Source organism: Camellia sinensis, chromosome 7, assembly GCF_055761805.1.
Source record: "Camellia sinensis isolate YWXY chromosome 7, ASM5576180v1, whole genome shotgun sequence".
NCBI lineage: Eukaryota > Viridiplantae > Streptophyta > Magnoliopsida > Ericales > Theaceae > Camellia > Camellia sinensis.
In genome coordinates, this window is record NC_138967.1 from 149,948,508 (window position 1) to 149,963,898 (window position 15,391).

Consider the following 15,391-nt stretch of genomic DNA (forward strand, 5'->3'; position numbering starts at 1 on the left):
AAAATGCCAATTTAGGTTATGAGTCACAATACCATTATAAAATCTTAACTAAAAACACTACACTATTGATAATAACTAATACTATGTGGTGTCATAACGAAAAAAAACATTGTAACAAAAATAGAAAAAAAATCATTTAGTTATAGTCAAATACCATAATGGTCCATAATTTTATATCACATTCAATCATAATTATTAAAAAAAATAAAAATAAAAAAACTAGTTTGGATTATAATTAATAACCAACATTTCAATGAAGATAAATTTATTCTTCTTTATTAATATCCAATTTGTAAAATTAGGTTACAAGCAGAAGCTACTGGTATTACTTCAAAAGAGAAATAACAAATTACACAAAAGCATTATTGAGAATTACACTCACAAAAGCTAATAGCATACACATGGATAAAAATTACATAATAAAATACTGCGTAGTGAGTTAGATTCTTCTTCTCTTTCTTTGCACCCTTCTCTGAGTTTGCTTCCTTGTTCCAAATTTCTCAACAAACCATTCATGATACCTTGTGGTCAGAGTGTGCCCAATGACCAACCCAACTATCAGCCCACTACCATAACCCAATAATATGATAATCCAGTCAACAACACCACTTGGAAACTTTGAATCATCACCATGAAAGCTCAAAGATGGTGGTGGTGAGGCCTCTGAATTTCCACATAACTTCGATAGAGGGTAACCACACAACCCAGAATTCCCATCATATGAATTGTTTTCAAATGTATCAAACTGATTCCCTCGAGGAATACGGCCAGTGAGATGGTTGTGAGAAACGTCTAGGACTTCAAGGAAAGTGAGTTGGATTAGTTGCTGAGGGATCTCTCCTGAGAGCAAGTTCTGCGAAATGTCCAATGATTCCAACTCGGTCAAATTTGCCAAGGATGATGGGATGACACCAGTGAAATTGTTGTTGGAAAGGTTTAACATCTGAAGCCCATAGAGCCTTCCAAGAGATTCAGGAATTTCCCCTCTGAATTTGTTGTTTGACAAATCAATAGCTATGAAGGCCTTTTGGATCTTCTGGTATAACCTTTTTGTGCCTTTGTTATTTATTATTATAGAAGGCGTTATATACAAAATCAAGGTTCGCGATCTTGAATTTACAATTTCCTGCATATATGTTAACTTTTCTCTCTTTACAATTGTCATTGCATTCCAGTTTTCGAAATATTCTGATGGTAAGTTACCTGTGAAACCATTATTAGAGAGGTCAATGATCCGCAATTTTGCAAATTTTAATTTGGCTTGAGAAATGTTAATGGCACCATGAAATCTGTTAGATCGCAAAATAAGAACTTGTAACATAGGAAGTGCTCCTAACCAAGAGGGAAAAGTATCCTTCATCTGATTATTTCCAAGAACAAGAATCTCAAGCAATGTACAATTTTGCAATGATCTTGGCACCAACCCATGTAAATGATTTTGACTTAGATCAATCATCTTCACGTTGATCCCCATGATGTGAGGAATAGTGCCGTGAAAATTGTTGCAACTTAGATCGAGCACCAACAGAGAATCACTAAAACTGGACAAACATTTAGGAATTGTGCCACTCAAGTTATTTTTAGACAGATCAAGGATTTGAAGAGAACTATTGTGGCAGATCATTGATGGTGGAATTTCTCCGGATAATGAGTTACCAGTGACCCAAAAAAAAATGGTGGACGGTGGTGGAATTGGTAGTGATCCTCGTAGTTTATTAAAGCTGAGGTCTAACGTTATTACTGACTGCCATGGAATGACATCTGGATGCTGTTCAAAACCTGTCAGAAAGTTGTTCCGAAGGTTGGCATCTTCCACAGATTCTTTGGTGTTGTTCCAAAACCAAGTTGGTATTTCACCGTGAATTTTGTTATCACTAAAAGAGAAACCCAACAATTCATCCTGGAACTGTAGGAAATTGGGGAACTTCTTCAAGTTACACGATGCCAATCCTAGAATATTAAACTTCGGAATTGTCGCATTGGTATTGGTACTATTTTTGGTAAGCACCGTCAATTTGTTGTCTGACAATTCAAGGTAAACAAGGTTTTGGAGCTTCAAAAAAATGTCTAGCTCGACTTTACCACTCAAGTTGTTTCCAGCAAAATTAAGATATTCAAGATGCCTGAGTTGAGATATTGAGCTTGGAATCATGCCATGTAGTTGATTGTCTGAGAGATCTAAACGAGTTAGTTTGGTGAGGTTCATAAGCCAAGATGGTATCTCACTACGTATTTTCATATCTGTAAGGTTTAATTGAGTGAGTTTGGATAGCTTACCTAGTGTCAAAGGTAAGGTTGGTGCATCAAAATTATTTTCAGAAAGGTGCAAGACAGTTAGTTGTGATAGGTTTCCCAACGATGCAGGAATTTGGCCCGAAAATTGGTTCGACCTAAGGTCCAAATGGGTGAGTTTGGTTAAACTACCGAGCGAAGCTGGAAGCATCCCAGAAAAATTGCATCCTCTTAAATCCAAATAACTTATGGATTCAAGGTTACCTATTGAATCTGGTACCATTCCGGAGAAATTCGTCCCCCATATTGACAATAGCTTTAGGAGACTACTACGGTGAAATTCAGGCAGATTACCAGTGAGATTGTCATTGTTTGACATGCTTAGAATCTGAAGGTTTGGTAGTTGAAAAATGGTTGTTGGGAATTCACCATACAACTGACAACTCTTGAGAAAAAGAGTTGTTAGTGAAGACATATTTGAGAAAGCACGAGTCACTGTAGAAGATATATTCACCCAACCGAGGTCAAGTACCTTCAAGTTGGTAAGATTTTGAACTAGGTCTTCCAAATTCGGATTTTCAAGTTTCAGATCATTTTCAGAGAGATCGAGGTAAACCAACTTTGAAAGATATGAGATATTTGAAGGGATTTGACCAAAAAATGCGGAGTAGTATAGGTCTAGACTAGTTAGCCTCGAAAGGTTTCCGATTCTAGATGGGATTTGAGAAAAATTGAAGTGATTGTCGGCAAGATTCAGCCTCTGAAGGTGAACCAAGTTGAAGAGGCTACTATTGGAGCCGATAGAACCGTAGAGTAAACTGCTGCTGAGGTCGAGGCCAATCACATGACCAGTGTCGTGGTCACACTCGACACCATCCCATGAGCAACAGTCGCTGCTTTTTCCTTGGAGCTTCTTCCATGATTCAACTTTTGGATAACCTAAAGGATTACCTGAAGCAGACTTGTTAATAAAAAAGCTATGCTTGAACTGCAGCAAGGATGAACTCTCATCTTCATGGCATAGTGGCTGCGCAGAAGAGGAAGAGTTAGTCAAAATTATAAAAAGATAAAAACAACACAAGAGCATGAACACAGGAAGATAGAAAGATGAACCCATGTTGCATAACAAACTCAAAGTTACCAATCTTGGGTGATGAAGCTAATGGCTGTGATGTGCTTTTATAGTTGGGATTAGTGAGTCGTAAAAAATACATACTAGGACGCATGACACCATGAAAAAGTCTATAAACAACAAGTGTCAATGTCTTTTTGTATAAAAAAATAATAATTAAAGAGTGGTGAAAGAATTGACAAATAATCTTTTGTCTATATTATCCTCACCTAATAAGGACTTAGAAAAGACTTGTGTAAATTAAAGAGACAAAGTAAATCACATCCCCACAAAATAACTAGTGCTCAGAATTCTTAACCAGTGATTAAGAATTCAGTTTACAACATATTCCATTATAATTGGCATTTTAATTTTAATTTTCATTGAAGGGACAAAAAATATATCGAATATCATTGCTTTTTTCATATCATACGGTATGTATCAATAGGTGTTAGTTATTAGTAGGGGAGAGGGTAACACAAACACATTGAACTTATAACTTTCCATTGCAAAACGTTGTAGAGTTCAATTGTTAAATATTTCTTAGCTCCGTTTGGATAGATATGACTTTTAAATCGAGAAATTTGATATTAAGGCCTAGTTTGGCATCCTAAAAAAAATTCAAAAAGTCAAAAAGTTACTAAAAAAGTTAAAAAGTTATCACTATTCACAAATTAAAAATATAAAAAAATTAATTTACACAACATTTTAATACAAACCAACCAGTTGATGTGACTGGTACTGAATTGATGGAAGTGCACTTATTGGGCTATCAAAGAAAAAAAAAGGAAAATTAGGTATATATATTCATTAAATTGGAGGGTAATGTTGGGTCAATGGGGGCCTACCACGGGTCCCGTTTTGATAATCCGAACCGTTCAATGTGTAGAACTCGTCGAGTACTATATGTCTATAAAAAATCACATTAATCGGATATGGATAGCTACATGATTAAATCGGTTTTGTATAAAAAATGGATAGTGTTATAATTAACAGTTGACAAAAAACTAAAAGGATCAGATAGCTATCGATATTCAATCAACGTGATTTTTTACAAGGATATAGTACTCGACAAGTTCTACACATTCAACGGTTCCGATTAGCAAAACGGGACCCATGGTAGGCCCACACGGGCCGAACAACACCGTCCAATTCAAGCCCGAAAAGGAGGCAACCCAAACCTATCTCCTAATCAGCCCACTGCTCTGCAACTGTACCGGCTACTTCACTAACTTCTCCTATACATTTATTTATATAATTTTTAAATACACATTTTTTCGTAAAAAGTCAAAAAGTTAACCCAAGCATCCATCTTTTTTTCCTCAACTTTTTAATCTAAAAAGATAAAAGTACACTTATTTAGGTTACCCGAAACAACCCCTAAATATTAAATGTTAGGGGTTAATAGGGGTAGGGGGAATTAACAAGGGAGATTGCTTGAACCCAAGTCACTTGGTTGGCAAGCCAACCTATATGTATATGCTATCAGGCTACAGGGCCATTGGCTTACTATGATTTCAAATAGTGTAATTTTCATTTTACCTTTTAAATTAGGAAAAATTACTCAGAAATCCTATTTTAGTAAATGTTACACTAATTAGTCCTGAATGTTTTTTATTAAACCATTTAGTCCTGATTATTTTTGGTATAATATTGTTTTTAAATGTATTATATATCATGTTTACCTTTTTGCCCATATTTTGTTTTGGTTTTGATGTTTTCCTGGTGTTTGTTTATTAAGGATATACTGTAACTTTCCTTTTTATTAGGAGGGAATTCCATGGAAGGCGTGGACTCGTATGGAAGTGTAGGATGTTTCTGTTACAGTGTTCTTGCTGAGAACGTTGTTTTTGGGTCTATGATGGTTCATTTCTTGGTGTGTTTTTTGCGTGGTTAGGTTTGATTCTTGGAGTTTTCGTTTCGATTGATGTTCCTCCAGGTTCGATTGATGTTAGTGCTTGTGTTATTCTGTTTGCGATGGATTTTCTGATGGTGTTTGGGTGTGTTTTGTTGGACTATTGTATGTATGATGTTTGTTTGTGGTTTTATGTTGTTTTATATGCTTCATTATTATTGTTGCTCGCATTGTCGTTTCTGTGTTTTGTATAGGGGTGTTTGGAATTTTTTTTTGGGGTATTTGCAGGGATTGGTGTTTTGTATGATGTGATATTGTAACTTCCCTTCATCATGAACAGTTCGGGTGGGTGTATTTGGGGGAATTGGTGTGTTGGTAATGTGTGTTTTGATGTTGGTTTGTAGGTCGTATGTATGGGGCGATGTTCCGACCGTGAGTGTGTCTGTGAGAGTTTGTCCGTGTTGATGTTAATCTTGATGGAATAGGAGTTTATTAGCATATGCTGATGTAGTGTTAAAACATATGACAGTGCAATTTGTTGCATCGAATACATTCTGAGACTGAACATGAGTTATTTTGGTTGGTAGTGAAGTTTGATGTATCTGTTTTACTTGTCTATATGCATACGTGTATATTTAATTTTGTATGTTTAAATACATTTGCGGGTTGTGCTATTTTTCTTATTTGTTACCAATTGTATATTGCCGATATTTAGCTTCTCGATTTCGAAATGTTAATTTGACAATTTGTTAAGTTTATGGAGGAGTTAAAAGTGTTGTTGTAGTGAAGTAGGTAGTTTTTTGGGTGGTGGTCTGTTATTGTGGATGGGTTGTGGTCTGTTATTATGAATGGTTGGTTAATTTTTTTGGGTGTAATGTGTCTGTTATTGCAGGTTGTTTTTGGCATGTATGAAGTTCGCAGTGTTGTTATTATGTACGTTCGGTCAGACTAACACAGTGTTCCGCATTCATCAAGCATTCACTTTCAAACAATTAATTGATGCTGTTTGCGACAAGTTTGATATCATGGAGCAGGAATTGGTTTATTTATTGTTTACTATTCCAGGATATAATAAGTTTAAGGTTGACTCTGACGATGATGTGCGAAACATGTTGTTACCTGCAAAGTCTTTCGGGCTTGAACATATTGACGTGATAATTCAAGTACGGGGTAATGGGTCTGCCACTCAATGTGGTGTTTCAGTGTCACATGATGATGGGGAGTGTGAGACCGTGGATATGCGGACAGCTGATATGGTTGACCGAACGGATTTGTTGGCGACATATTGTCCTCATCGAAAGAAGACGTACTTGTCTGCTGGGTGGGCATTTGATATTACACATGTTAGCCAAATTTTTTTGGGTGGTGCACATGAATTCCGAACGGTATTGTGCAAGTATGCAGTGGAATGTGGGTTTTAGTTCAAGTATGTCAAAAACGACGTTGTACGTGTCACTGCTATATGCAAATTTGTAACGTCAACTGGGTGTGGGTGGTTGGTTCACGTACGTGTGTCTCCTTTGAATGGTATTATGTGTTTGAAGAGGTTTATTAGTGTACATTCCTGTGGGGCTACTGTACAAACATACTGTAATCCACGGACTAGGTCAGATTTGGTGTCCGATGTGATCGCAGGACGTGTGCATGAACAACCACTGACACGACCAACGGATGTGGTGTTCGACATGAAGGATGATTATGGCCTGGATATTAGTTATCGGGTTGCATGGTTGGGGGTGGAAAAAGCAAGAAACGAAGTATTTGGCAACCACGCTATGTCGTTCGATCAACTTAGGTGGTATAGTGATGCTGTTATGGAAAACAACCCACATAGCTACATTAATTTGGATTTCGATCAGCAAACTGGGAGGTTTGTGAGGTATTTCATAGATTTTCGTGCATGCATCGACGGGTTCAATGGTTGTCGTCCACTTCTATATTTGGATGGTACATTTTTGAAGGGAAGGTTCAAAGGGACGTTTCTCGCAACCACCGCCAAGGATGGAAACCAAGGTATGGATGACAATTTGTAATGGTTATTTGTACTATATCCAGGACTATGTTACACATTTGTCTATCACCATACCATGTGACTTGCAGTTTGCACTTTGTATAATTTGATATTGCATTATGTTGCAACAACTTGATTGCACATCATGGTACTGACATGATGTTATGCAGGTTTATTCCCCGTCGCATTTGCTATTGTCGATTCTGAAAACTCATCAAACTGGGAATGGTTCTTGCGTCATTTGGCCGAAGTTATAGACGGAGCTAGGAATTTAACTTTCGTGTCTGATTGTAATTTGGGTTTAATACAATCAATGCCCATTGTCTTCCCCGCGGCACACCATGCATTTTGTTTGTTACGTCTTCAGATGAATCTTCGTGACCGAATGAAATATGTTAACACTGATCAGAAAGTTGGTCTAATGCGGAAGTTACAAGATTGTGCTTACGCACCTACAGTAACGTCATTCAACCAGAAAATTGAAATTTTAAAACAATGCAGCCCAGTAGTGGTTGGTAATTTTTTGCAAGACCTGCATCCCCAACATTGGGCCAACGCGTACTTTAGGTATTTTTTTTTCTTCATATTCGTGTCTTCCACTTGTCCGTGTATTACTTATTCAAGGGCATGTACATCATTATTTGTTTCCCTTTCATAGGGGTTGTCGATACGGTGAGATGTGGTCTAACGCCACAGAGTCGTTCAACAATTGGATTCGGGAAGCTCGCCACCTACCCATTACTCAATTAGTGGATGCAATAAAGGGAAAGATCATGGAAAAAATGTCAAAGCGTAAAGTGAAATCCAGCGTTTGGGTTGGTGAACTTTGTCCGAAAATGGAAAAGCGTTTGATGTCTGAGTTTAAAGATAGCAGGCACTGGATTGTTAGTCAATCGGATGACAATATTTTTGAGGTTCGGTTCCACCCATCAGTGTTAGTTGACATTGGCAATCGCTCATGTTGTTGTTTTCAATGGCAACTAAATGGTTTCCCATGTCCCCACACGGTTGTTGCTTTTCGGAATAGTAGTAAGAATGTGTACGATTACATTGAACCGTTTTATCACGTGGTGAAGTATAGGGCAGCGTATGAAGAGTCAATTCACCCAATTCCCACCGTGGCGAAACCCAAGTTCACACCATCAGACTATCTCATTGCACCACCCGTTTACAAACGTCCTCCTAGAAGGGCCAAGAGGAAAAGAATTCCATCAAAGGGCGACGTTGTTCAACACATTCGGTGTGGTCGTTGTGGCAAAATGGGCCATCATAACAGGAAAACATGCAAGGAAGCGATGTAGCAGACTCGTTATCAACTTTATCTTATATGAGAACGTTAATGAATATTTGTTTCACATTATTAAATAATTATGTTAACTCTTCCAGAACTTTACCGTATTACTCTGCAATAATGGAAGTTTATGAAACATTATATATTTTTTACATTTACACCCTTCTTGCTGTAACACCAGTGTAGTTACTTGTTCTACCAAGTTACATAACATGTCCTTCTGGCCAAAAAAATGCTGTACAGAATGTGTAATTTGGCAACAACAAACAGTTGAACATCAATGTTTTTTGTAGTTCATGTCGATCTGAGAGGGGGGTGTACTACACACCTTTCACCTAACAAAATAAAGAATTGTGTTGAATGATGTAAATTTTCAAAGCCACTTACAGTAAAACCACGCAGCAGCTTTACCCACTTTGATTTTAATTAAGTGGCTTACGTTGATGATAATGTTTCACACCCAAACAACCTTCAGAACATACATGTTGCACACGTCTCACAATTACATCATCTATGTACGTGCAAAATTACACTCCAAACGTCTTCATTTTCCTAGCTAAATCTATCATGAAATTATGCACTACCATCATTTGACAACATCCATACCAAACCACATACGTATTAATTGAAAACACACCTACTCCCAACATTATTATCAGCAAATACCATTAAAAATTAGTCTATTATCATATTTACATGTCAAATGTAACACTCATGTCCCTTTGACCCACAAGAACAAACGTAACCAACATCCACAAGAACATTACCACAATAATCCATACAAGAGCCAACAAATTGCACGTTCCCAAAATCTCAACGACATTACGTTCCAATCACATTACTCTAATATGGCCAACAAAACTATGTACACAAAACATTTGAGCCCGAGCGAATGTGTAAATTATTTAACGTCACGACATTTGTTCATAAATAGCAAGGCATAATGTACGCGGCAAAGCAAACAAACAAAATCTAAGTAGCCTACTCCAAACTAATTGAACCAAAACAAACTAATCTGTCAATGACTTTCATTAAAAAAAATAATCAATCATCAAAATTTAAAACCAGAATCTATTTGCAATTTCCACTATTTCTGGGCTGATAGCGTTGTCAGTTCCATCAACGTACTGTACTGCGAAGGCCTCTGCCTGAGTCGTTTAAGAACATCTTGACCATTGCAGCACACAACTCTAGTGGCGTTATTTCTTCCGTCATGGCGCCAATGTTGCAACCATGCATGTACTGCCTGATGATGTAGCAGACAAAGATTGCGCAATTTGATCTGCAAACAGACAACCAACCGTATCAACATCCCCGTGACTGTAAGAAGTTAATTTTTTTTCTAGTAAAAAAAAATTAATAAATAGCCATCCCACTATAACAACTTACGTTTCCGAGCTCTGTGTTGGACAATCAATGACTGAAACAAGGGGTCTGTCAAAGTCTGGCATTCTAACAGTGCCGGGTGCCAACCGTGGCCAGACAAATTTTGTATAATATTCTTCCACCCAGTGTTTCTACAAAATCAAATTTAATATACGTCATTTTTGTGGCATACATATTTACATCAAACTAACTAAACTTCATAATGAATGTTTTCCTGTAAAATATGCACATGGTTCGGCATGTCACTAACTTACGAGGAAAAATTAATATGTATCGTAAAAATTAATTTTACGTTCACAAACTTACCACTTTCAGTGATTCATTGTAATGTTTATCATGTATTCCTCGCCTTGGTTTCGAAGAATTATAATGTTTCCATGACCTGCTCACAGTGTCATGCACCATTACAGTCCAGTGGTTGGCATGATACACCAGGTAATGCATGTATCTATGTCCTTTTGCAGCTTTGATTTGCACATTCAAATATTTCCCCCGCGACAGTGCATTCGGATTCCGCATAAAATCCTGTTTCATTATGCCAGTCGTACCAACAAAATTAGGTATTCTGAACAAAATATATGAACTTAACACTTTGGGTGATGTGGGAATGTATATGTCTAATTATGCGCGCTTACATTACATACACTTACCGAGCATACGCTGCTAAAAGCATACGAACTGTCCATTGAGTCTTGTCTTTCAATACCTTTTCCCTGCGATTCCATCAACATTGCTACGTACGCGTCAATGACCTACACCAATCAACCACGATGTTATTTCTGCTACACAAACATCTCTTACTAGAAAGTCATGTTTGGACTATGTTTTGAACATAGTTTCCAGTGTGTTAACACTACACTTACGTTCCCTTGAATAGATGATCTCTGCACTAGGTCACGGATATCACCGAACATAACTTGTATACCGCTTTCACCTCCATCCCATATTACAACTTTGCAAACAACATCACATCATTACCAAATGTACAAAATTACACATGTTCACACACACAGTTACATAGAAATGCATTCATATTCATATTGGTTACCCGTCACCGTCAAATGTGTACACTCTTTTCAGAAGCATAATTTCATCTTCATCAAGCATGTTCCATACAGCATGTTTTCTACTCATTTCAAATCCTTGCCATGTTTTATTTCCAACTTCAACATCCTCAACGTCATATATTACTTCAGGACCAACAGTTTCCCTATTACCCATCTTCCATTTATGTTTGCCACGAATACCTAAATTGGGGTAATCGTAGTCACTTAATCGAAATTCACGTCGTGCCTTGCTCTTGACTCTCCTCACCAACGATGTCATATCCGGGCTAGGTCTGATGTCTTCCAACCTGTCAGCCCCATTCATCGTAATGCTTTCAACATTGACAAGGTTGTTCTCTTGTTCACTGACAACAACATTCTCAACGTCACTATCTTTCGATGACATAACCCAGTTTCTATTGACAAACTGTTCATCAGCCAATTTACCAACCCAGTCCATTTCTGTAATGTCATCTGTCGTAGCAGGCATGGTATTTGCTTTTCTTCCACAACCATCCGTCAAACGTTCACCACTACCAGTTACTGACACACTTTCAGACTTGTTAGTTTTGCCCAAATTATGTTCCCATGACGGCTGTTGTTTGTTTTTCTCCTTAAATACTGACTGCGTTACTTTCGTGCACCTCACACTCATCCACATGGTCTTCCAAAATTGTTATCCTTGCCTCTAGCTTTTCAACTTGTGTCGTCAGCCTTAAAAATTTAGCATCTTTCGCAACAATTACATTATCGAAGCCGATGAATAGGTTGGTGGCATGTGCACCTACCAATCTCTCTATCGCTGCAACTTTAACATCTACATCACGCAAACGGGCAGACTTCACACAAACTTCCATCTCCAATTTGTTAATTCTCTTCATAGCCTTTCCTAACTGTTCGGTTGCGTCGTTGTTGTCTTCACAAACGGAGCCCCCAGGTTGTGTGCTTGCCAGGTCTAGTAGATCAAGGAACAAAACCGGGCACGATCTCCCATCTGCCAATATATTACCATCCTCGTTGCTCGTACCATATGGCTTTGTATTGCGAGTTTCTTCATTCTTGTTGGCGGACGTCCATTCAACCTCACCACCATTGGGTGATTCTGGCTGCCAACAATTTAAACTCGGTTCAGCAACGTTCATAGTAGCATCAAGAACATTAGCAGACAACCCATTCCACGTACTCACCGGCTCCACTACCAACACTTTTCCTCCTCCTTCCACGTACTTACCGGCTCCACCAAACGTATACCATATGCCAACAGTAAGTTGAATGTCATACTTCAAAAGAACCCTCCACCGATAATTCAACATTTTTCAATTTCCTGATTATTTTTGCAAGGTTCCACCAACAAAATCGTGGTGAAACATTCGGCCTATCTGGCTGTATAACGTCCGTGTGCTCGCAAAGCAGAAACTACAAATTAAAAACAATAGTAAATGGTCAATCACAACGTCAACTACTCGTACACAATCAAACTCTTACTATTTTGGAAGCTCAATGGTTTTTCTGGGTTTTACATCAAATCTTACCAGCAACGCTACTACACACCTGGTGACCCGTTCTAGCCTGTTGTGTGCCTCATTCAACGAAGAAACCAGTGAGTTTCGAATTGTTGCTGTCCAATCATACAACCATAAAGTCTCCAACTTATCGATAGCCCGTACAAACGCCCAACCAATGGACTCACCTGTTGTTGTGAAAAATAATTTCGCACATATGTACAGGCACATCAGCTTTGCAACATCTTCTTTGTCTCGCTCTGTCCTCCCACGCATTGCCACTACAAGCGCATCTTTGATTACCTTCGATGAAATCCAGCTGACGTTAGGACATCTTCTTTGTATAAAATTTGCCAGTCATTTACCAACATGCAACAAATCTAACTTCTCCGCCCACATTGCAACCCAAATAATAAACGGATGCCACTATTTCGGATTGGCAGCCCTATTCCCCCGAATTAAAATTTCTCATCAATAGGGTTGTATGTATGAATTACATGACACACCATCGCATCACACTTCTTATGTGCAGCCGGATCCAATTTATGCACTCGGATCGCGTCAATCATGAGCCAAAACGGGGTTTTCTTTAATTGCTTGACATGACGAGCACTGAAATCAAACTCTAACACGGTTTTCATAACATCGGCAATGTTAGATCGGTACATTAGCTTCTTCATGTCGACAAAAGCTCTTCTCACAGGACGTTTACCGGTCCTGCTTGTCTTGAATGACAATTTTGACTGTCTCCTCGCAGCTAATCGGGTTGACGTTTGAACAGAAGATCGTGATTGTGGAGTTCTGCATTCTGCCTTACGTGTCGCACGCTGCCAGCTTCCACTTCTTGCACAACATTAACATTACTAAATTAGCACCATCAAGAAAACCTGACTAACAATAACCATACAACACAACATTCACGTAGATTATTTACTAGACCTAAACACATATCACGCTTCAACATCCCCCCAGGAATCAAACCCAAAAACACACAAACTAAAGCTGCACTAAAATACAACATTACCCTTAATAATTAAAAATGAATACAACCATCTTGCAAAATTAATTTTCAATTACCTTTGACATAGTAACAATACAAGATTCGTTAGTAACTTATTTCGTAACCCAACTACCTACCAACTCATATTTAACCCCACATTACCACGTCACCACAACCCACATACACCACTTCGACACACCCATTTTATTCTACAACCCAATGTAATTCAAGTAATTTGGAAATTTACAATGACATTGACAAAAGTAGTGGTCCCTCACCAACATAGTAAACACACAACTGGTTGGGACCATAATGGGAGTGAAATACTAATACAATGTTTCCCCAACCCAACACACTGGTCCACCGTTGACATTGACACTTTAACCTCTTCAAACAAACCAAATTACCAATTTCACCAAACCACTTCCAATAAATTAACTTTTACATGTGAACAACACCACAATGACCATTGACTTATTATCAAACACAACTGAATCAGCTATCGACAGTTCAATAGTAAACAATACGTACATCGACCAATTGCAATGTTTGCCCAACCCAATTCAATTGTCCACCTACAACATTGCCATTTCAACATCGGCAGAAAAAAATACTAGAGGACTTTCCAAACACCAAATCAACTAACTTAACATTGACATACACACAACACCACGTCCATTAATTCTGTTATCAAACCCCACCCAATCAAAATCAATTCCCACATTCTCCCACCCTCAACACCAACACACCCAAAAACAGGGCTCCACCACAAACATATAAAAGCACACAACTAGGCCATCCCAGTAGACAACTTTGAAAGCAATGTTTACCCCGAAACAAATACAGTGGTCCACATACAACAACATCAAACAAAACGACAACATGCACACACCATCAAACTAGAAGTTACATACCTGCCGCCATTTGTTTCTGCGGCGATTACCGGCGCCAACGCTCTATTTGTGTCTTATTCTACGCCAATTACTGTTCTTCACGATGTTCAGACCCAACTCTGACGATCCCAACACCGTATTCCCACGATTGAGGTTTTCCACTAACTAGGGTTTTACTCGGCAATCGAACGTTAAATTAGGAAATCACATCAACAATACCAATCTTAACAAACAGTCTCTGTAATCACGGATTTGGAATCGCTTCAATATCGGAATCACGATCCCACTCCAGAAATTACCTCCCATATTCACTCACACTAGATTGACGTTCCGTTTCGATGTTGGCCTTTTCGATAAATTCAACAACAAATAATGCCCGTTATTTACCCCTTACTTCAAGACACGTATTCCACAAAGCATGGGCTTTAACGTCTTTAACATTGGAATGGGATCTATTAGTATTTCAAAATAAACACAGGACTAAATGGTTTAACATTTACTAATTTAGGATTTATTGGTGTTTTGCCCTTTAAATTATTACTCAAAAAATAATTATATATATATATATATATATATTAATTTTATACTTTAATAATTCGTTTTTGAATCAATTTTATCTTTATTGTCAATTTTTGTTTATAATAAAACAAAACTTACTGATGTGGTATTGAAACTTCTTTTGAAGTTTTATTTTAATCTCCTAAATTATTCCAAAAAATTAATTAGACCCGGAATGTATTAGAAAAAAAAAATTAATTTACATATTATATTATAATTTTTTATCTAAACAAAGGAAAAAATAAATTTCAGCGAAAAATTAATATATTTGGGTTATCAAGTATTCTTTAAAGAGTTGTTACTAATTTTTTTCATTAAGTGCTCTTCGGTCAACGATACAACCTGGTGAGTATTAACCTCTGTGTTGTAAGTTGAGATTTTTAGATATTCATTTTCATTGTATGATCTAGATAAGTATGATCTAAATTTTTATCTACACAATTTTCAACATACTACTAATCCATCAATTCTATTGAAATTAGGAAAAAGGTTCCTTTTTGTGGAAC

At 37.6% G+C, this 15,391-nt stretch overlaps 2 protein-coding genes across 2 annotated transcripts; one reads left to right on the forward strand and one right to left on the reverse strand.

The window, feature by feature from the left end:
* Nucleotides 1–439: 439 nt before the first annotated feature.
* Nucleotides 440–3,349, reverse strand: LOC145796209 (receptor-like protein 7). The gene has a single exon (XM_082881245.1). The coding sequence runs from the start codon at nt 3,347–3,349 to the stop codon at nt 440–442; it is 2,910 nt and encodes a 969-aa protein (XP_082737371.1).
* Nucleotides 3,350–5,123: 1,774 nt separating this feature from the next.
* Nucleotides 5,124–8,510, forward strand: LOC145796210 (uncharacterized). The gene is made up of 6 exons (XM_082881246.1): nt 5,124–5,157; nt 5,241–5,343; nt 6,091–6,583; nt 6,743–7,211; nt 7,380–7,776; nt 7,868–8,510. Exons 1-6 carry the CDS (start codon nt 5,124–5,126, stop codon nt 8,508–8,510), a joined length of 2,139 nt encoding a protein of 712 aa, XP_082737372.1.
* Nucleotides 8,511–15,391: the final 6,881 nt, after the last annotated feature.